Source organism: Hemicordylus capensis, chromosome 14, assembly GCF_027244095.1.
Source record: "Hemicordylus capensis ecotype Gifberg chromosome 14, rHemCap1.1.pri, whole genome shotgun sequence".
Lineage (NCBI taxonomy): Eukaryota > Metazoa > Chordata > Lepidosauria > Squamata > Cordylidae > Hemicordylus > Hemicordylus capensis.
Window position 1 is genome coordinate 13999967 of NC_069670.1, and position 21864 is coordinate 14021830.

General features: G+C 49.7%; 1 protein-coding gene across 1 annotated transcript; it reads right to left on the reverse strand.

The window, feature by feature from the left end:
- Nucleotides 1-13: 13 nt before the first annotated feature.
- Nucleotides 14-12520, reverse strand: LOC128336960 (lysosomal acid glucosylceramidase-like). The gene is made up of 11 exons (XM_053277331.1): nt 12278-12520; nt 11821-11926; nt 9854-10045; nt 9596-9742; nt 8093-8229; nt 5762-5934; nt 5037-5277; nt 2792-3019; nt 1757-1920; nt 1357-1482; nt 14-153 (listed from the first exon to the last, which is right to left on the reverse strand). Exons 2-11 carry the CDS (start codon nt 11885-11887, stop codon nt 48-50), a joined length of 1581 nt encoding a protein of 526 aa, XP_053133306.1. The 5' UTR covers nt 11888-11926; nt 12278-12520; the 3' UTR covers nt 14-47.
- Between the last annotated feature and the right edge of the window lie 9344 nt (nt 12521-21864).

The following is a 21864-nucleotide window of genomic DNA, read 5'->3' on the forward strand; positions in this document are numbered from 1 at the left end:
GCTTTCTCTGTCGGACAGCCATCTCCCTCCGAGTAGGTCCTTCAGCATCACGGACGCCTCCACAGATAAGTCTGGATGGAATAGGGCGGAATCGTATCCTCAATGTAGCCCGCCGAGTCGTCTTCGATACCGATGCTTACGTCCCAGATAAAGCTGAAGGAGAAGGAGAGCTGGGGTGAGGATGGATCCACTGGCATGTCAGGCAAAAATAGGGAACACATCGCTGGAACACCCCCAGCTCTTAAATGAGAGGAAAGCTGGTCTTTCAGTAAAGGAAAGGTACAGTTGTACAGTATCGTCGAGTCGGTCTCGACTCGTGGTGACCACAGAGCCCTGTGGTTGTTTTTGGTAGGAGGGGTTTACCATGGCATCCTCCTGCACAATATGAGATGATGCCTTTCAGCATCTTCCTATACCGCTGCTGCACGATATAGAAATTTCCCAGCGAAGAAATGACTTGACTAGTAATACAGAGGTTGCCGGTTCGAATCCCCGCTGGTCTGTTTCCCAGACTAGGGGAAACACCTCTATCGGGCAGCAGCAATATAGGAAGATGCTGAAAGGCATCATCTCATACTGCGCGGGAGGAGGCAATGGGAAACCCTTCCTGTATTCTACCAAAGACAACCACCAGACTCTGTGGTTGCCACGAGTTGACACCGACTCGACGGCACACTTGACCTTTATAGTCTGGGAAACATACCAGCGGGGATTTGAACCAGCAACCTCTTCCTCCCTAGGCAAGTTACTTCCCCACTGCGCCATTAGGTGGCTCGGTCTTTCAGTAGCAGGCATGAATGGTCCCCTTGGCTAAGCAGGGCCTGCCATGGCCCACATTTGGATGGGTGACTACATGCAAAGTGCTTGTCTGCTTTGCATGCAGAATGTCCCGGGTTCAATCCCTGGCAGCATCTCCAGGGAGGGCTGGGAAAGACTCCTGCCTTTCGGAAACCCTGGAGAGCCACTGCCAGTCAATACCAGGTCAAGGCAATACCAGGTCAAGGGTCGGACTCAGTAGAAGGCAGCTTCCGATGTCCCGATGTCGAGGTCACTGCCAGAGTCCCCACACACTGATGCACTGCTGAAGGGTCTCCTCCATTTAAATCTATCAATCAGATCAGCTGACTAACCCTACCAGTCAATCATTTATTAGTTTTAACTGCGCCAGCGATCTCTCGCCATGGGGGCAAACACTTCTAGCAACATCCCTGTGCCCGGTGCTTCAGTCCTCCGGTGAGTCACTCACAATCCTATGCAATCTACTCGGATGCAAACCCCACACACTGACTCTTAGAATAATTGCAGGCTTTGACATGCTAATACGCACAGCCCACTTCCCCAATCTTACACACTTACTTGTTGAGCACAACCACCACGGCAACGCCATCCGGGCGCAGGAAGGCCACACTGCTTAGGCTGCAGGTGCTAATTGGGCTATCGTTGGTCAGAGCGACTCGCACAGACCCTTCAGGGATAAATTTGCTGCAGAAGATACAAGAGGTTGCAAAGAGGAGTGGTGTGGGAGGAAGATCAATGCTACGTCGGATGAAACAGCCCCTGGTTTTAAAGCCATCTGAGCTGGGGGCCATCATCTGAGCTTGTGGAACTCCCTGCCACAGGAACATTATGTGCCCTGGGAAGATTTATGCTGAATACCTCACTCACTTTCGACACCTTCCCAAACACCTAAGGAGAGAGTTTTGGTGGGCCAGTGAGAGAAAGGGGAGTCTCCAAATCTCCAAGACATACAACCTACCTGAAATGTGCCAGGTGGTAGAACATGGGTTGCTTGTAGAACTCATCCCTGAGGGGATCGACAATAATCGGGCTGTCTACGTGGTTCTTGACCCAGTTGGGTCCTCCTTCCATATCTAGAGCCAGGTTCCAGTCAATCCAACCCGTGACATAATTGTTGAGGGTCTGCAGGAGTGAAAAAGTAATGGTCACTTGTTGGGGCAGAGGTGATAAGAGTCCCATTTTTTGCAGAGGATTTTTCAACGGCTGTGATTTCCAGGGCAGGCTTGTCAATATAGGAGGACAGGCCCTGCTGGGAATCAGACCAAAGGGTCACCTAAGCCCAGTCTCCTTTTTAATTTATTTATTCAATATCGCATTCCTATTCTGCCCCATATTAAAAACATCTGACAAGAGACTGGTTTTCTGGTCAGAGCAGATATTGGCCATCCTCAGTAGCCTTGGACAAACCCTCACGCAGGACTGGAGGCAATGAGCGTGCAGGTGCTTTGCAGAATATTTGAAAACAGAATATTTGAAAAATAAATATTTGAATATATTTGAAAATAAAAGAACTGCACAGTGGAGGATCCGAAATGCACACTGGTTATGCTTTAGAAAAAAAAGAGAGGAGAGCTGGTCTTGTGGTAGCAAACATGACTTGTCCCCTTAGCTAAGCAGGGTCCACCCTGGTTGCATATGAAAGGGAGACTAGAAGTGTGAGCACTGTAAGATTATACTCCCCTCAGGGGATAGAGCCACTCTGGGAAGAGCCGAACATTTCAAGTTCCCTCCCTGGTTTCTCCAAAATACGGCTGAGAGAGATTCCTGGCTGCAATCTTGCAGAAGACGCTGCCAGTCCGTGAAGGCAATACTGAGCTCGATAGACCAAGGGTCTGACTCAGTATATGGCAGCTTCCTATGTCCCTATGTAAGGCTGGTCCTTTGGAGCAGCAAAATCCAAGAAGAAATCAGTACAAAGGGGATCTCATCCAGCGCCCCTACCCACAGCCTCCCCAAGTTTGGCTTGCCACAACGTGCACAGGGCGCAACTTACGGTCAGGATATTTTTGCTATAGTAGGAGCCCCGATCCCAGCTGCCAAGGTCGACTGCTTTAAGTTTCCAGGGCAAGAAGCCATTGCAAGCCTCCGTGTAGAGAAGAAAATAGCCTGGGTAGCGATCATGGGTGTCTCTCAAGGTAAGGCATGGAGGAACCACCATATCCATGTACCAATGGATCCCGAATCCGGCCACGTACTGAGCTGCACTGCTGTTACCCAGGACCTGCCCGAGGAAGGAAAGAATTGGGTGCCTTTTAAAGACGGCCTCTAAAAGAAAGAACTCCAATCTCTTTCAAACGCGGCAGGTCCCCTGAAAACGTCACCTCCTCTGGGTGGGAAACTATAAACGTCATAGTCCTCATCAGCAGAAAAACAGAGATTGGTTTCCCATTTAAATAAATGTAAAAAGGGAATGGGGCGGGAACGTTTGGCAGAAGGCTTTTCAATGGCTGTGATTTTAGGGGCAGGCTTAGCATAGAGGTCCAAGCTCTCCTGGGGCAAAACGAATCCAAGTTTTAAAAACCAAAGGGAAAACGATTCCTTGCATATCCTTAGCAGCCTTTGCTGCTCCCGTCTCACTAGAACCAGGGGTCATCCCATGAAACTGATGGCCAAGAAATTTAGGGCCAGCAAACGGAAGTACATTTTTCACACAATGCATAATCCGCTTGTGGAACTCTCTGCCACAAGATGTGACGACAGCCAACCACCTGGATGGCTTGAAGAGGGGTTTTGGTAACTTCATGGAGGAGAGGTCTATCAAGGGCTACTATTCAGAGGGCTATAGGCCAGCTCCAGCCTCAGAGGCAGGATGCCTCTGAGTACCAGTTGCAGGGGAGTCACAGCAGAAGCCTGAAGGCTTTCAGCAGCATCTGGTGGGCCACTGTGTGAAACAGGATCCTGGACTAGATGGGCCTTCTTGGGCCTGATCCAGCAGGGCTGTTCTTAGGTTCTCCTGCTCTCTGACTTCTGCCTTGGATCTTGACTCTGGACCTTGATTTCTGCCAGACTTTGACTGTCTCCAGCCTTTGGTCCCTAGGGTCTTTGATTGCCCGGGGGGGCCCTTCCAGATTGCCCTCTGCGTTCAGCAGTAGTTAACTTTGACTCGGCGGGATTGTCTTGCAACTGTAAATAAAGGTTTATTTACAAGGCCACCAGCAGGAGGAGCAGTCTTTTCTAGCTTGTGCGAAACGCCCTGAAGTATAGTGAAGTGAGCCGTCGAGTCGGTGTCGATTTGTGGCACCCACAGAGCCCTGTGGTTCTTTGGTAGGGGTTTACCATGGCCTCCTCCCACGTAGTATGAGATGACGCCTTGCAGCATTTTCCTATATCGCTGCTGCCCGATAGAGGTGTTTCCCAGAGCTGCAAGAGAAATCTGCACGCGTGACACGGGGGCTATATCTAGGCCCTCAAGGTTTTAATCTTAAACCCAATGATTATCTAGATAACATTCTAGTATCTAAATTTAGGAGAGCATTATAGGGATAGTCGTTCTAAGTTTATTTTACCTTTGCTAAAGAATTGTCCTGGCCACACCGATCATTTTTACTTGGAGTATCTGCCGTCCAATTTTAAACCTGGGATGTCTGTTAATGTGGCCGAATTTTGTTTTACTGTGTGTAAGCCTGCTTTACTTAATCGAATATTTTGTAAAATGTAAAGATTAACTGGTCTATGACTGTAATAAACTTTATCGATCGATCTATCTATCTATCTAACTCTAGGTGTTTCCCATAATCTGGGGGCTATACCAGCGGGGATTCGAACCGGCAACCTCTGGCTTGCTCATCAAGTCATTTCCCCGTTGTGCCATTAAGTTGCTGCAAAACATTCTACAACGGGAAAATAGAGCTCTTTTCTTTTTTTCTTTTTACAGCGTTTGAGTACTGTTAACACAAAGATAAAACCCAAAAGAAGGCATCGGAAATCTGAACGCCACCTTGCTGTCAGCGCGGGGTCTGCGGTGTCACAACACCGGAAGCATGGACACACACTTTGCAGCTCCGTAGTAACCCTGTTGTAGGGTTGAATCTGGAAAGCTCCCTAGAAGCCAAACCCCTCCCCGTTTTGGACCGCCCACCTGGACGGAAAGTCCGCTAACCCAGGCCCTGGAACTTGACTTGACCGTTTCCCAGAGACAGACGTTTCAGACTGCAATACGGGTCGCCTGACAAGAAAGTGGCTTTCCACTCGGACCAGTCTCAGCAGCCAAAGTCAAGCGCCAGGATCTCATGACCTACCACTTGGGCCCAGTTGCGCAGCAGGCATCTCTGGTCATCGAGAATGACGAGGAGGACGTCTTTGAACGGGCTCCTCTTCAAGGCAGGGCCCAGGTCCGCCACAATGAAGTCACGTTGCTCTTCAGCGGAGAAGCTATTGCCGGGAAAATTCTTATACATGATATGCTGGGAAAAGATGGGCTCGTTTTGAGCCGTGATGGCCCAGAAGGTGATGTTGTATCGGCGATATTCAGCCAGGAATCTAGACTCCAACAAACGGAGCAGATGAAAATGAAACGTTAATAATAATAATAATAAATAAAAGACTATTATTATTATTATTATTTTACATTTATATTCCGCTCTTCCTCCAAGGAGCCCAGAGCGGCGTACTACATACTTAAGTTTCTCTTTCACAACAACCCTGTGAAGTAGGTGAGGCTGAGAGAGAAGCGACTGGCCCAGAGTCACCCAGCTAGTATCACGGCTGAATGGGGATTGGAACTCGGGTCTCCCCGGTCCTAGTCCCAGCACTCTAACCACTATACCACGCTGGCTCTCCTAAGAGATCACCAGGGCCGTAGCTAGGATGGGGAGGAGGCTGCAAGGCTATTCCAGGCCCCTTTCTCAAACTTTTAAAAAGTATATTGAATCCAAGACCAAGATGCCCAACAAAGGAAGCAAGGTATCGACCGAGAACCTTGCTTTTGTCGCCTTCTGCTTCAGCCCCAGGGATGCCGCATTACCTGATGAAATACTGGGCCCATGTCTTGTGGTGCTGGTCTCCTGCTTTTCCCTTCAGCGGCGCCCTGCCCATTACATTGTTATTGGTCCGCAGCCAGCCCGGTGATGTCCACGGGCTAGCAACCAGGGAGAGCGGCCGCCGAGATAAAGCCTTGATGCGCTGGAGGAGAGGGATCTGTTGGGAAAGGGGATAAGATGGTTTTTTGTTTGTTAAATGAAGAGGAGGACTGCTGAAGGTTTCACTGATTTCTGTCACTTACTTTACTGTGACGTTTTGCAGACCGGTATGGGAATTTTGATTACAAAATATTGGTGGATATGTGGCTTCGGATATACAATATATACACCTTCTCTTTTTGGTAGAGCCTGTGTTTGATCGCTCGCATTTTCTTCTCCATTGAATTTTTATGTTTTAAATCGTTCTTTTGAGGCCAAGGTGAGAGCTCTGTGTGAGGTTCAAGGTTCTTTTTTTCTCTGACGATCAGGTTTAGTTTTTAGATGTACCCTCTATTTTTTTTTTTTACAGATTATCTTAATTCATTCAAGTATACTTAAATATTATTACTCTGTACAAGTCTTTTTTCCCTTTTTCCTGCTTTCTTTGCTGTGCATGAGTAATTGCTCTTATTCATGTATGATTATGTCAGTCTCAGAGATGCAACCGGTTCTATTTCTATTAAAAGCAAAAATTCTTGGTGGGGGGGGGAGGAAAGGGGATAAGATTTATGGCTTCACCTTTTTCATGTCGGTTTTCGGTGATTTTCTGGTGAGTGGTTTTAATGTTTAAATGATTTCGAGGGCTTCGTTGATTTAGTTTTGATTTTAAGGGTTAATTGGTTCTAATGGTTTTTGTTTTGATGTAAACTGCCCTGAGCCATTTTTGGAAGGGCGGTGTATATAGACATCAAATAAATAATCAATCAATCAATCAATCATAAGGGTCCAGTGAGCAGATCCTACCCGTGGAAGTTCAGCCCTGCACCAGAACATTGATCCATTGGAAAAGGTCCAGAGGAGGGCCACAAAGAGGGGTCTGGAAATCAAATCCTAAAAGGAGCCGGGTGTGTTTAGCCTGGAGAAGGGTAGACCAAGGGGAGATGTCATGGCCGCCTTCAATTCTCTGAAGGGCTGCCCCCTGGAATAGACAGTTGGCTTGCTCCCTGTTGCTGCTGAGGGCAGGTCTGGAACCCACGAAGGTTGAAAATACAAGGAAGCAAATTCCGGTCAGGCATTGGCAAGGCTTTGCCAAGCGTAAGAGCTGTTGGGCAGTGGAACAGCCTGCCTCATGCAGTGGCAGGCTCGCCTTCTCTAGAGGTAAGCCAGCAGAGCCTGGGCTCCCGTCTGCCAGGGATGCTGTAGCAGATTCTGGCGCTGAGTGGAGGGTCAGACTAGATGGCCTCCAAAAGACCCCTTCCGACTCTTGACACTCTAGGGAAGTGCAGCATGCACTGGGCAAGGCCGTTGATCTCCTGGGTGCTCTCCCCGAAGGAGTGCTTGGGACCTTTGTGGGGCTGTGATGGTATTTTGATCAGGAAAACTGGCCCTCTCCACCCCCAGCACAGCATCCCTCCAGGGACTGTTGCTGGGGTCTATCTTATGTTTCTTTTTAGATTGCGAGCCCTTCGGGGACAGGGAGCCATCTTATTTATTTGTTATTTCTCTGTGCAAACTGCCCTAAGCCATTTTTGGAAGGGCGGTATAGAAATCGAATGAATGAATGAATGAATGAATGAATAAAACAAAACACTGCACAGGCAAAGGATTAAATGTAAATAAATAAAACAAAACACCACACAGGCAAAAGATGAAACATAAATAAATAAAACAAAACACTGCACAGGCAAAGGATTAAACAATATCCCTCCGACTACTATTGAAAAAATGCTCCGTTCCCATGACTGCATTGCAGTTTTTAGCAAATGAGGCACATTTTGATCCTGGGTGACTGGCAGCAGCTCTCCAAGGCTTCAGGCAGGAGTCTTTCCCAGCCCTGTGTGGAGTTGCTGCCTGCCTGGGACTGAACCTTCTGCAAGCAGAACAGCTGCTCTCCCACTGGGGCTGCTACTCCATCCCTAATCGATGTGTTACAGAAGCAGCTATGGAAGTATTGAGGCTGTACCGAGGACGTTTTAAAGTTTGCTTCCGTGGGCTTCCACTGCCGATGTCCGTTTCACAGTGTGACGTTCTGGGGGAGAATGAATCAAGTTTAATACTTAAATTAGCAAAAGGTGGGGGGGGAGATCCATCACGGATCTCTTGCGCCAAGTATGCCGTTTGGGCTTTTGGTTATAGGGAGGCCGCTAGAGGTCGGAACGGAGCCAGGCTTCACTCACTTTGAACTTGGTATCCTCCTCCGCCAGGCTGAAACACTTTAGCTCGAAATCATCCGGGCAGTCGTCGTCATAACTATACGGACGTGTGGAGAAGTCGGAGCACGCCATGGGTGTACGCAGAAGGTTGTACTCGATCCCTGCAGAGAACGGGGGCGGGGTAGGGGGGGGTAAGCAAACACTGGCGGTCAGAGGCAGGGCCGGACCGTCCACCAGGCAGACTTGGGCATTTGCTTAGGGCCCCAATTTTTGCAGGGTGGGGAGGACGCATGAACAGTGCCGGAATATAGCCCTGCCAATCATTAGGCTTTCTCTCCCTCTTGAACTCCACCCCTGAAGGACTGCATGGTGCTGTAAGAACGGAAGAGGTGATCCAGCACCCCGTTCCCCAAAGTGCCTCCACATTCTGCGCCCCAAAAGACAGAGTCGTCTTGATTCGTTGCCCCCCTCGGCCCCCAATAAACAGCTCGCCTCAGGTGATGCCTTTATAGCATATTCCTATCTTTCTGCTAACCGATATAGATGTTTTCCATAGTCTGGAAAATATACCAGCGGAGATTCAAACCGGCAATCTCTGGCTTGCTAATCAAGTCACTTCCCCACTGCATCATTAGGTGGCTAAAGCATGCATGCACAGGATTAAATGCCACAAAAAGCTGAGTGTACACACCATCCCCTCAGTGGCTTTCCAGCAGGGTTTTATCCAAATGCGCCGGTAATGTGAACAGAGGACTGCATCTATGGAACTCTATACAACATGACCCAAGCACATGTAACTCAAATAACCACTTATATACCCCCCTGGCTTCTCCCTGCCTCCATTGCTTTCTCCTTTGTATCAACAGAGATTACAAGCCCCTCTGAGACAGGGAACAGTCCTTTCATCCTCACGCACTTAGGAGGCTGCCGCCTGAGTCAGACCCTTGGTCCATCTCGCTCAGTATTGTCCACACAGACTGGCAGCGGCTTCTCCAAGCTTGCAGGCAGGAGTCTCTCCCAATTAGGATTGCCCTATTCTGGCTTTCCAAATCTGGGTACCTAAATTGCATATGATGTAAATGGGCTGGAAAATAATCTCTGAGCAGAAGAGCGAGCGCACATTTTGCTCCCTAACCCCGCTTCTATAAGGGCTGGAGCTCAGCTTTTTTCGTTTTGGTTTTTTTTTTTAATGAAAGCTGGAATCCAGGCGAATCTGGGTGAGCTATGCAATCCAGGCGAAACCCGGAATTTCGGGGGGCATGGCCACTCTATTCCCAATCCTCCCCTGCAGACGCTGCCAAGGATTGAATCCGGGGGCTTCTGCATCCTTCCCCACTGAGCTTTTGGCCCCACATAGGTGGCGGTCAAGTGACACTAATTATTGATTGATTTGATTTGATTTGTATACCACCCTTCCAAAATGGCTCAGGGCTTCCATTCATTCCGCTAGTCAAGAACATCCCTCCCTGAGCGGTCCGATTCCCGCAACCAAACCCCCTTCCCTCCCGTCTCCCAGGCCCCGCTCACCTTCTTCCGAGAAATACGACTGAAGCAGACGTTCTTGAGCCTCTGGAGATAGCCTCAGGATATTAATGGCGGCAGCGTCTGTGAGGGACCCACCGAAACCTTTGATCGCCTGATAGCGAATGTAAGAGTTGTACGTATACAGGGGCCCTTTAACGGAAGAAGAGCATGGGCAAACTGGTTACACGGGCGGGCGGAGTAGTCGAGGCCACCCGCCCACCCAACATTGCTCAAGACGGGGGGGGGGGGGGGGCGGCCTACCTGCAGAGCTGCGCTCTGGCCGGAATGTCCCTTCGCTGCGCTCCAGGCGCAGGCCAGACTTGCTGCTCACATACTTGAGGTAGGAGCCGACGGGTGGGGGGTTGATGGGGTCTGTCGTGTCACAGTAGGTTGCGTTGCACACACACACCATGGCACCGGTGCCAAAGGACCTGGGGCTGCACGGAGAGCTTGCTAGGCGGGAGAAGCGAAAGGAACAAGGTCAAGGAGCATAGGGAGCTGCCATAGAATGAGTCAGACCCTTGGTCCATCTAGCTCAGTCTTGTCTTCACAGACTGGCAGCGGCTTCTCCCAGGTTGCAGGCAGGAGTCCCTCTCTCAGCCCGGTCTTGGAGATGCTGCCAGGAAAGGAACTGGGAACCTTCGGCATGCAAGCCGGCAGGGGCATTTCCCAGAGCGGCTCAGTCCCCTTGCTGGGCTCACATGGAGTCTCCCATTCAAATGCAAACCAGGATAGACCCTGCTTCGCAAAGGGGCGAACCTGTGCTTGCTCCCACACAGCCAGCGGCCCGCAAAGCAGTACCTCCCACCCCGCAACCCCCTCAGACCCTCCAAAAGGACACTATGATCGATCGTATCGAAAGCTGCCGAGAGATCCAAAAGGACCCACAGAGTCACACTTCCTCTGACAATTCCCAACCGGAGATCATCCATCAGGCCGACCAAGGCAGTCTCCACCCCATAGCCGACCCGGACAGCAGTCTGAAATGGGTCTAGATAATCCATTTCATCCAAGACTGTCTGGAGCTGGGAGGCCACCACCCTCTCAATTACCTTGCCCAGCCACGGACGGTTAGAAACTCACCTATAGTTGCTTAACTGAGGAATCCAAGGCAGGCTTCTTCAGAAGTGGTCTAATAATTGCCTCCTCGAGGCAAGGAGGCATCCTGCCCTCCCTCAGAGATGCATTTATGATCTCTACCCGGCCTTCTACAACAACCTCCCTGCCAGGTAGTCTAAGCCAGGGATTCTCAACGTTGGGAGGAGAGATCATAAGGCAGGAGAGCTGGTCTCGTGGTAGCAAGCATGACTTGTCCCCATAGCTAAGCAGGGTCCGCCCTGGTTGCATCTGAATGGGAGACTTGATGTGTGAGCACTGCAAGATCTTCCCCTCAGGGGATGAAGCCGCTCTGGGAAGAGCAGAAGGTTCCAAGTTCCCTCCCTGGCTTTTCCAAGATCGGGCTGAAAGCGATTCTTGCCTGCAACCTAGGAGAAGCCGCTGCCAGTCTGTGAAGACAATACTGAGCTAGATAGACCCATGGTCTGACTCAGTATATGGCAGTTTCCTATGTTCCTATGTTGGGTCCCCTGATGTTATTGGACTTCAGTTCCCATAATCCCCAGCCAAAGACCACTGGGGCTGGGGATTATGGGAGTTGAAGTCCAATAACATCAGGGGACCCAACGTTGAGGATCCCTGATATTCTAAGCCATGTCGGGCAAGGGTCAAGAGGGCAGGCGGTAGTCCACACCGTCCTAATCAGCTTGTCCACATCCTCGGGAGTCACAAACTGGAAATGATCCAGCCTGACCACATAAGAGGAATCACCAGACACCTCCGATCCAGACACCGCAGTCATTGTGGTGTCTAAATCTAAGCTGGCCTGCATACGAGAGCTTTTACATGCAAAGTCCCATGAATTTGTCCCATTAATGGGATTTAATCACATGTGTAACAGGATGTTTTGGAAGCTTAAAATGAAGACCTTGTGCTTTAAGCCAAACCATTCCAAGATGGGCTTGAAGTGACGCGGGGCCTGGCCCTACCTTGGCATCCGTCCAAAGGGGAACGCATGCCCCAGACACTCCGAAACAAGCTCTTTGCATGCCAAGTCCTTCCCAAACCTGGCGCCGCCGGGACGGGTGGGTTGAATTTGAGACCGCGCTCTGCACATGCCCAGAGTCACTTAACCTGAGGTTCAAGAAGTTCTGAAGAGGATTAAAAGTTACCTGCTGTATCTGTAAGCAGCCGGAAGAAGGAGAACAGGACCCACACGCCATGCCCCGCAGCCCGCATGGCTTGCGTGCAGCAGCGCCAGAACAAGACGAGGCGTGCCTGGGTACAGAAAGCAGGACAAGATCTGGTTATCCAAGACACCGGGCCGTGCGGCGGAGTCAAAAGCCAGCATGGCATAGTGGCAGGTAGGCCGGATTGGGCTCAAAGGCCAGCTGAAATCCAGAAAGCTTGCTGGCTGACGTTGCACCACTCCCCCACCTCTCAGGCTGGCCTACCTTGCAGGGTTGTTGTGAGCCTACAAAAGGCAAGACCTCGGAGTTCATTGAAAGGAAGTAGGCGGGGGGAGGATAATAAATACTAGCTGAACCTGCACAGAGCATCTGTGCCCCGCTCCCTCCCTCCCCCCCCAGCCTTCTGCCCCAGTCTTTCCTGCCTTCTACCCCATCTCACCTCCTGCCCTCAGACGCAGCACACAGCATCTGCGCCTTTCTCTTCCGGTCTCCTCTCCCCTTTCTCTCCCTCCTCCTTGCCGGGCTCAGCAGCTGCCCCCCCCCGCCCCGTCGCTAAGCAACAGTTCCGCCCCCGCCTTTTCATTGGTCGCAGTTGCAGCAGGGGCGGGGCTCGCCAGACATTCCCGCACGCATCCCCACGGGAGAATGAAACGTATAGAAGATAGAGGGAAGATAGAAGAGGCAGTAGAGTTTTAAGTAGGAGTGGACTCACTGGTTTCTCCAGGAGGGGGCTCTCCAGGTGCAGCGCTAATTCTTTGCATTATCGTCATCTCATTATTTCCCTTTGTCAGCAACTGCTCTGAGAACTTTTCTTCTTGGTGTTGAAAAGCAGAATATAAATAGTATTATGAGGAGTAGTCATTCCCTCCCTGCCTCCTAACCCAACCACAAGTTGCTAAAGAGCCAGTATTTTATTGCCGCCTTCAGTCGACGCGAGTTACACAATATTTGTCAACCGTCCACCTGGCCAGATATTCCGATGCCAGTCATTTAGGAACTTCGTAAGCTGCCATATACTAAGTCAGACCCTTGGTCTAGCTAGCTCAGGATTGTCTTCACAGACTGGCAGCGGCTGCTCCAAGGTTGCAGGCAGGAGTCTCTCTCAGCTTTCCATTTAGGGGAAACGAGGTGGCGTTTATACCACCAAGTACTACCACTTAACGCGGCTAAGCCATGGCTCCCAGAGGACCAGCAAGAGTGTCCTAAAATCACCTGCAGACAGAAAGCTAGTGAGCTAGGCAAAACATTCAGGGAAACCCATTCACATTTCTTAAAAGAGTGTGTGGTAGCCAAAAAAGTGTGGCAGGAAGTAAGCAAGTTGTTAAAGAGGCCTGATTTGGAAAAACAGACTTGGGAAGACCTAACCTCGGGTCTGAACGACAGAACCTCTTTTCAAGGTCCCAGAAAGAAACCTTCAAGGAAACGGAACGGAACGGGTGCCCCCATAGTAGGGAATTGGAACGTTCCCCTTCTCGTAATCAGGTTAGTAAACCTGTATGTCATTTATGCAATGCTCGTGCATAGGAATAGGGAGGGAAGACGCGGCCAAGAGGTTCACGTGGATGAGACAGTAAGTCTCTTCTGGAAAAGTTTGTATGGTTATGTGCAAAAAGACAAGTGTATCTCTTCTAAACAGCAATGGGACAAATTGTGGAAACGGACGTTGGACTTAACCCCCCCCCCCACCTGATGTACCTTGTAATCCCCCACCCCCCGAGTTACAGTACTGCCTGCATATACTTCATAACCCTGTGGGTCTCCAAATCCTTGTGTGTAAGTCTTTGTAGATATATGCTGTACAAACAACCACTTTGTATATAATTGTGCTTTGGCAACGTACTGTATGCTTTGGTAGTTTGTTGGGTCAATTAAAAAATCTTGTCCTATCTTGTCAGACGCTGCTAACTTGGAACCTAGATGCTCTTCCCAGAGCAGCTCCATCCCCTGAGGGGAATCTCTTACAGTGCTCACATGTGGTCTCCCTTTCATATGCAGTCAGGGAGGGCCCTGCTTAGCTAGGGGGACATGCCATGCTTGCTACCACCAGACCAGCTCTCCTCTCCATTTTGATGATCTCCATCAGGAAGAAGAGGACCAGTTCTCTTTGCCTACCCAGCCTCACCCCTTCCCTGCCAGACGCTGCACCGGCTGTTTCCACAACACTCTACCTTCCCTGCTGACCTGTTTGCCAGATTTCTCCAGGCTCCTGTCCCTGATGGCCAAGACTCTAGTATCTAAGCCCTGCTAATGGGGCAAAGAGGCATCTTCTAAAATAGTGGCTCTATATTTAACAACGGCAGGGAAATGCTTGACTAACAAGCAGAAGGCTGCTGGTTCGAATCCCCGCTGGTACTATATCAGGCAGCAGCAACCATCTAGGAAGATGCTGAAAGGCATCATCTCCTACTGTGTGGGAGGAGACAATGGTACACCCCTCCTGTATTCAACCAAAAGAAAACCACAGGGCTCTGTGGGCGCAAAGAGTCGAAATTGACCTGACGTCACACTTTACTTACTCTAAGAAAACACCTTCAGTTTGTTGTTGCCATTAAAAAATAAATAAAAGCTACTAGTCCTCATGACAACTGGAAACAGAGCATTGAAATTATGCGTCATCTTTCAAAGGGCAGAGCAATTACAAAGAGGTTTTCTGAGCAGCTGCCACATCAGCACAGAGGATGTATGATGTGTTCAGACTGCACGAGGTTAGAAAAACATCTTACTAGTTCCCCAGGATCTGATGAGACCCACACTTACCTGATATTCCCGACTGTCCTGCCTTGAAACCTGGCAAGACCCAATGTATGCAAGAGAAAACAGGGGTGGCTGATTCATCTAACTCCAGACTGCTTTTTGAGGACTTAACCCCATAAACCTGTCTGGATCGGGCTTTGGGGCATAAGCCAGTCGTGTTATTAATGTGGCCTTTCATCGTGGAGATCAAAAGATAAATACAGATTTCACGATTGTTCAGGCTCTGCCCTTGGAGGAGGTTCAAAATAGCCCAAGAACAGAAGCAGCCCATTTTGAAATACTAGGATGAACACGGAAGATGATTAGAAACAAACAGTTTGAAAAGGGGGACAGTTCAATGCTGGATGGGGGAACTTCTACAGTCACAGTAAAAGTTAGCCCTCTAATTCACCCTGGGTGACTTGGTTCTCCTGAAAGGGCTCTCTTTCAATTTTTATTATTATTATTTTTATTATTTATTCGATTTCTATACCTCCCTTCCAAAAATGGCTCAGGGCGGTTTGCACAGAGAAATAACAAACAAATAAGATGGAACCCTGTCCCCAAAGGGCTCACAATCTAAAGAGAAATATAAGACAGACACCAGCCACAGTCACTGGAGGGATGCTGTGCTGGGGGTGGAGAGGGCCAGTTACTCTCCCCCTGCTAAATAAAGAGAATCGCCACGTCAAAAGGTGCCTCTTTGCCAAGTTAGCAGGGGAGTTAACTTGTAGAGCTTTGATCTATAATTTAAATTGGTTTAATTATGATGTTGTTGTTGTTGTTAAAATGGTAAACCACCCAGAGATTGTTTATATGGGGTGGTATAGAAATGCGAAATGGAAAATACAGTATTAATACCAGGTGTCTGGCAATTAAGGAGCAGAATATACAAGCCTTCCTGAGACCAGCCTCCCATTCCAAAAGTGAACCTCTGTGAAGCCTACAATTTTCCGTGGTTGGGCAAGGTAATTGAGAGGGTGGTGGCCTACCAGCGACAGAAAATCTTGGAGGAAACTGATTATCTAGACCCATTTCAAACTGGTTTTCGGGTGGAGACTGCCTTGGTCGGCCTGATGGATGATTCCCAAAAGGGAACTGACTCTGTTGGTCCTTTTGGATCTCTCGGCGGCTTTCGATACTATCAACTACAGTATCCTTCTGGACCGCCAGAGAGGTTTGGGAGTGAGAGGCACTGGTTTGCAGTGGTTCGACTCCTACCTCTTGGGCAGATTCCAGATGGTGTCACTTGGAGACTCTTGTTCTTAAAAAAATGTGAACTTTTAACTAGTGTCTTCCAGAGCTCCACACTGTCTCCCATGTCGTTGAATATCTACATGAAACCCCTGGGAGAGATCAGGAGATTTGGTGCAGGGTATTATCAGTAGGCTGACAACACCCAAACCTATCTCCCTGTGAAAACATCATCAGGAGAAGGCATCACTTCCCGAAATGCCTGCCTGAAGTGGCGGCAGAGATGGACTGGATAAGAGATAAAAAGCTGAGGCTGAATCCAGACAAGACGGAGGTACTGATTGTGCAGGGTCGGAACTCAGGAGATGATTTTGATCTGCCGGTTCTGGATGGGGCCACACTTCCCCAGAAGGAACAGGTACGCAGTCTGGGGGTGCTTCTGGACACAAACCTCTCCCTGGTGTCCCAGGCTGAGGCAGTGGCCAGAGGCAGTGGTTGGTACGTCAGCTGTGGCCGTTTCTTGAGATCAATGACCTCAAAACAGTGGTACATTTGCTGGTCCCCTCCAGACTTGACTACTGCAAATGGCTTGGGCCCTGGGTAATGAAGAGAACGTCTTCTTCCTTATGAACCCCACTGCCCACTGAGATCATCAGGAGAGGTCCGTCTGCAGTTGTCACCGGCTTGTTTGGTGGCTACTCGGGGACAGGCCTTCTCCGCTGCTGCCCCAAAGCTCTGGAACACACTCCCTGCCGAAATAAGAGCCTCCCCATCTCTGACAACTGTGGTTAGAGTGCTGGACTAGGACCGGGGAGCCCCGAGTTCAAATCCCCATTCAGCCATGAAACGAGCTGGGTGACTCTGGGCCAGTCACTTCTCTCTCAGCCTAACCTACTTCACAGGGTTGTTGTGAAAGAGAAACTCAAATATGTAGTGCACCACTCTGGGCTCCTTGGAGGAAGAGCGGGATATAAATATAAAAATAATAATAATAATAATAATAATAATAATAGTGACAGCCCTTATGCCTTTGGGGTTGCCCATTTCTTTGGGGCCCTCTGGAGAGAAAGGGGACTCCTTGCCTCGGAGGGGACCCCGATCTCCCATGCAGATATTATCTTTGGACTGTTGCAGGCTATCCTTCGACCGACAACCCTATTGTACATTGCTACTGACTCAGATAGCTGCTTCATGGAAACCACACACGCCCCAAGGGCCGCCACCCCTGCTTGAAGAGGACGTGCCCAGCCTTCAGCAGGCAACCTATCGGTGTCCATGGGGTGGCCGGAGAGAGACCAGGCTGGGACGAGCGACGCATGAGGCCCGGGAAGGGGTTTGGGCCGGGAGGAGGAAAGTGGAGTATTAAGCCCGGGTTTGGGTCTGTGTCTCCGCATGTCTGTGCGTGCGTGGGTGTGCGCACGGGTGGGGGAAATGACATCTCTCTGCCTGCGAGCTGGCTGCCGTCAGGACGCCCAAACTGTCTGGCACCACCTAGAGGGCCGCCCTATGGCCCCTGGGAATTGGTTGCGCGATTTATTCATGTGACTCATTAAGCCTCCCACATGGACCAAGGAGAGGATTTTATGGGCTGTATTCAGGACTCTGAGGGTGTGGAAGTATAAGTACCAGCCCAAATGGGCAGGACAGAGACACACCACTACCACGGTCCTGATCCCCCCTGAATTGCCTGCTAAAAATGACTCCATGGAACTACTTAGGGGTGGTTGGGTGGGAGTTGATGATTCACGCCGTTTTCCTGTAGTGACCATGCGCTGTGATTATGTCGGAACTCCTGACTGGTAGGAGCCGAGTGGAGTTCTGCAAGTGGGTTTTTTCTACTTCAGGAGCCCCAAGAGAGAGAAAAGGAACAGAGAGAATGGGAGGAGATGGGAACAGGCAAGACAAACCTGTAATTCAAGAACCAAGAAGGGATGAGACTCTCGCGAAAGGTTTCCACCAAGTCTCAGAGGGAGGAATTGTAGCAGAAATCTGGGCGACTAGGCTTCAAATCCCTGATGAGAAAGTGAACCAAAGTTACTGTTTAGGATGATCTGTTGAATTTTTGGAATGTGTGATAAGGAGGGGCTTGGGGGGACAATGAACAATGGGATTACTGTACTCTGAAGATTGGACAAGTGTAGTTGGGACCATAATGTATCTTGTCTAGAAGAACCATGATTGGTCCTTCTAGAAGAGAGGATGCTCAGTTTACAAGAGCCTATATAGGACTAGATATTATAGAAATCAAATGAATGAATGAATGAATAAAATATTAACATAGAGATAAGAATGAGTATATAATATGTCACCACCATTCTGTGGGGTGTTCCACCCATCCCCTGCATGTGTTAGGCGAAGGCCCGGCCGTGATGCTCATTACATAATAAAGTGCTTCGAATCTGATGGGTGTTGGCCTCTAACTAGAAAGAACCTAGAGTGTAGTATTTCCGCTACATAGAGAGATGGGTTTGTGACCTGCGTGCTGACCGCATGGTGACTTACCTGCCTGGTGTGACAGTTGTGAACGTCATGAAGTGTCTAGATAGGCTGCTAGGCAGGGCTGGGGAGGAGACAGCTGTCATGGTGCACGTCGGCACCAACGATGTGGGGAAATGCAGTCGGGAGGTCCTGGAAGCCAAATTTAGGCTGATAGGTAGCGTATTGGAAGTCCAGGACCCCCAAGGTAACATTCTCAGAAATGCTACCTGTTCCACGCGCAGGTACAGTGACACAGGCAATGTGTGGGTTAGACGTTGGTGCCAGGAGGAGGGGTTTAGATTTGTTAGGGACTGGGATACATTTTGGGGCAAGCAAGGCCTGTACAAAAGGGACAGCACTTGACCCAAGATGGAGCCAGACTGTTGGCGTTTAAAATCAAAAAGGTTGCAGAGCAGCTTTTAAAATGACACCTGGGGAATAGCTGATGGGAGCTGGGCAGTATCCGGTCCGGCAAATGCCGTCCTTTAAAGTGCAAGGGTGCAAAGGATTCAGATAAAACAGAAGAGGACAGAGCAGAACTGCATAAAGAGCAGACAGAAGGCTGTGCCAGCTGGTCAAAGAGTCAAAAGAAAGATAGCAGACACCAGGGAAGAGATTAAGCATAGAGGTGCTTATATGCCAATGCCAGAAGCCTCCGATCCAAGATGGGTGAGCTGGAGTGCTTGGTTGCTAACGCAGAAATAGGTATAGTGGGCATAACAAAAACATGGTGGAACTGTGAGAACCTGGTGAGGAGAGCATGACTTGTCCCCTTAGCTAAACAGGTTCCGCCCTGATTGCATATGAATGGGAGACTTGATGTGTGAGCAATGGAAGATATTCCCCTCAGGGGATGGAGCCGCTCTGGGAAGAGCAGAAGGTTTCCAGTTCCCTCCCTGGCAACATCTCCAAGATCGGGCTGAGAGAGACTCCTGCCTACAGACTTGGAGAAGCCGCTGCCAGTCTGTGAAGACAATACTGAGCTAAATAGACCAATGGTCTGACTCAGTATATGGCAGTTTCCTATGTTCCTAACCAGTGGGACACCGTTATCCCTGGATATGAACTCTATAGAAAGGGCAGGGAGGGGCGCCTTGGAGGTGGAGTAGCACTGTATGAAAAAGAAGGGATAGAATCTAACCAAGAAGAAAACCTAGGTGGACCGGAGTCCTCCACAGAAACCCTGTGGGTGACAATACAAGGCCTGAAAGGGAACGTGCTACTGGGGACGTGCTATGGCCCTCCGGATCAAAACGCTGACAGTGACTGGGAGTTGCAGGAGGAAATCAGGGAGGCGTCAAGGAAAGGCAGGGCAGTAATAATGGGTGACTTCAATCACCCACACATAGACTGGGTAAATTCACAGTCAGGTCTTGACAAAGAGGTCAAATTTCTAGATACGCTAAATGACTGTGCCCTAGAACAGTTGGTTTTGGCACCAACCAGAGAGGAGGCGACCTTGGACTTAATCCTGAGTGGCACCCAGGACCTGGTGCGGGATGTCCGTGTCATCACCCCTTTAGGGAACAGTGACCATAGTGCGATCAAATGCAGCATACATGTGGGGAGAGAATCACCATGGTGTGGAGAAAGTGGATAGAGAGAAATTCTTCTCCCTCTCACATAACACTAGAACCAGGGAAATTCATTGCCGGGAAATCTAGGACCAACAAAAGGAAGTACTTTTTCACACAACACGTAATCAGCTTGTGGAATTCTCCGCCACAAGATGTGGTGACAGCCAACCACCTGGATGGCTTGAAGAGGGGTTTGGATCACTTCATGGAGGAGAGGTCTATCAAGGGCTACTAGCCGGAGGGCTATAGGCCACCTCCACCCTCAGGGGCAGGAAGCCTCTGAGTCCCAGTTGCAGGGGAGTCACAGCAGCAGAGGGGGCAGGCCCCTTTCAGCTCCCGCCTGTAGGCTCCCAGCGGCATCTGGTGGGCCACTGGGTGAAACAGGATGCTGGACTAGATGGGCTTCCTTGGGCCCGATCCAGCAGGGCTGCTCTTATGTTCTTGGATTCCTCAAGACCAACAGTTGCTAAATGTTAAATACTGTATTTGCAGTTATAAAAGCGACAAAGCCAGGAGACACAAACAAGTTGAAGCACATTCATTCAGGGCAGACAGGGCGGCAAATCTCAAGGGTACAAGAAATAAACTCACCCCCACCGCCACTCCAATGTTGCCCACTCCTAGATCAACAATGGAGTTTGTTTCTTTGCTGAACTGACCGTCTTATTTCCAAGTCCATTCCTCACACAATGCAGGAGGAGCTGCTCCTACAAGCACCGCAGGGCTGCTAATCAAAATGGCGCCTCCTGCTCTTCTCGCCTTGCCTCTCTCAAAAGAGACAGCCCTCGCCCTCTGGCCACTCTGATTGGCTGAAGGGTAGTCAATCAACACGTTGCCTCCTCTCAGGCCATTTCAAGCTCTGCCCCCTTTATGAAAACAAAGGCAGGCCTTTTCATTGGCTGCTGCCTCATTAATATTTAAATGAAAGGGTGGGGGGAACACTGCTCAGCCTTTTCAATAGGAGCCTGCTACCAGAGCCCACTCTATATAAACAGTGCTGGGCAAGCCGCAGGCAGGAAAGTGTAGAGGGCAGCCACACATAGGGAGGGAGGGAGTTATCAAAAATGGTGGCATTCATATTTTGGAAGGGCGCCGCCCACTTTGCCGTAAGCAAAGAGCCTTCCTGCTCCTAATGATTCCTAGCATGGAATTAGCTTTTTTCACAGCTGCCGTGCACCGAGATGACACTTTCAATGAGCTGCCCACCACGACCCCAAGATCTCTCTCCTGGTCCGTCACCGGCAGCTCAGATCTGCCCCAAGATGTGGTGACGGCCAACAACCTGGATGGCTTTCAGAGGGGTTTGGAGAACTTCATGGAGGAGAGGTCTATCAAGGGCTACTAGTTGGAGGGCTAAAGGCCACCTCCAGCCTCAAAGGCAGGATGCCTCTGAGTACCAGTTGCAGGGGAGTAACAGCAGGAGAGAGGGCATGCCCTCAGCTCCTGTCTGTGGGCTCCCAGCGGCATCTGGTGGGCCACTGTGGGAAACAGGATACTGGACTAGATGGGCCTCCTTGGGCCTGATCCAGCAGGGCTGCTCTTAACCCTTCAGTGTATATGTGAAGTTGGTGTTTCTTTTCCAGACCTCTCATCATCTTTGCCGTCTTCCTAGGAGCTCAGTTCAATCTATCAACATCCTTCTCACAGTGGTACAGAAGAGGGCAAAACACAGTTTCTCCGATGAGACCGGATTAGTGGGGAATAAACTGGAACGATAAATTCTCATGATTTGGAAATGACGGTTCCATTAACGCGGCCTAAAATCATGTTAGCCTTTTATGCAGGCTTTTGAGTTATCGCACATGGTTCTGTTTTCTGTTTTTTTTTTTTAAGACATAGGCAAGATAGGCGTTTACTTGGGGCAAGAAGGACCCCCTCTCAAACTGGTCAGTTAAGTTTCTAGTCCCTGTGAATACTGAAAAATACCATATATACACACACACAGAGTAACAATCTTCTCTAGAATACAGCACACTTGCATCTGATAAAATGGACTCTCGTCCACGAAACGTGTACCACCATAGGAGGTTGTTAAAATCATTAG

What these genes read in the sequence shown, in the direction of transcription:
- LOC128336960 (XM_053277331.1), bottom strand. Translation starts at nt 11,887, where the DNA reads ATGCGGGCTGCGGGGCATGGCGTGTGGGTCCTGTTCTCCTTCTTCCGG. An exon ending in TGGGCCCAGTATTTCATCAG is followed by an intron (nt 5,278 to 5,761) that starts GTAATGCGGCAT and finishes GTTGGAGTCTAG; the next exon opens with ATTCCTGGCTGAATATCGCC. An exon ending in ATAGCAAAAATATCCTGACC is followed by an intron (nt 1,921 to 2,791) that starts GTAAGTTGCGCC and finishes TCACTCCTGCAG; the next exon opens with ACCCTCAACAATTATGTCAC.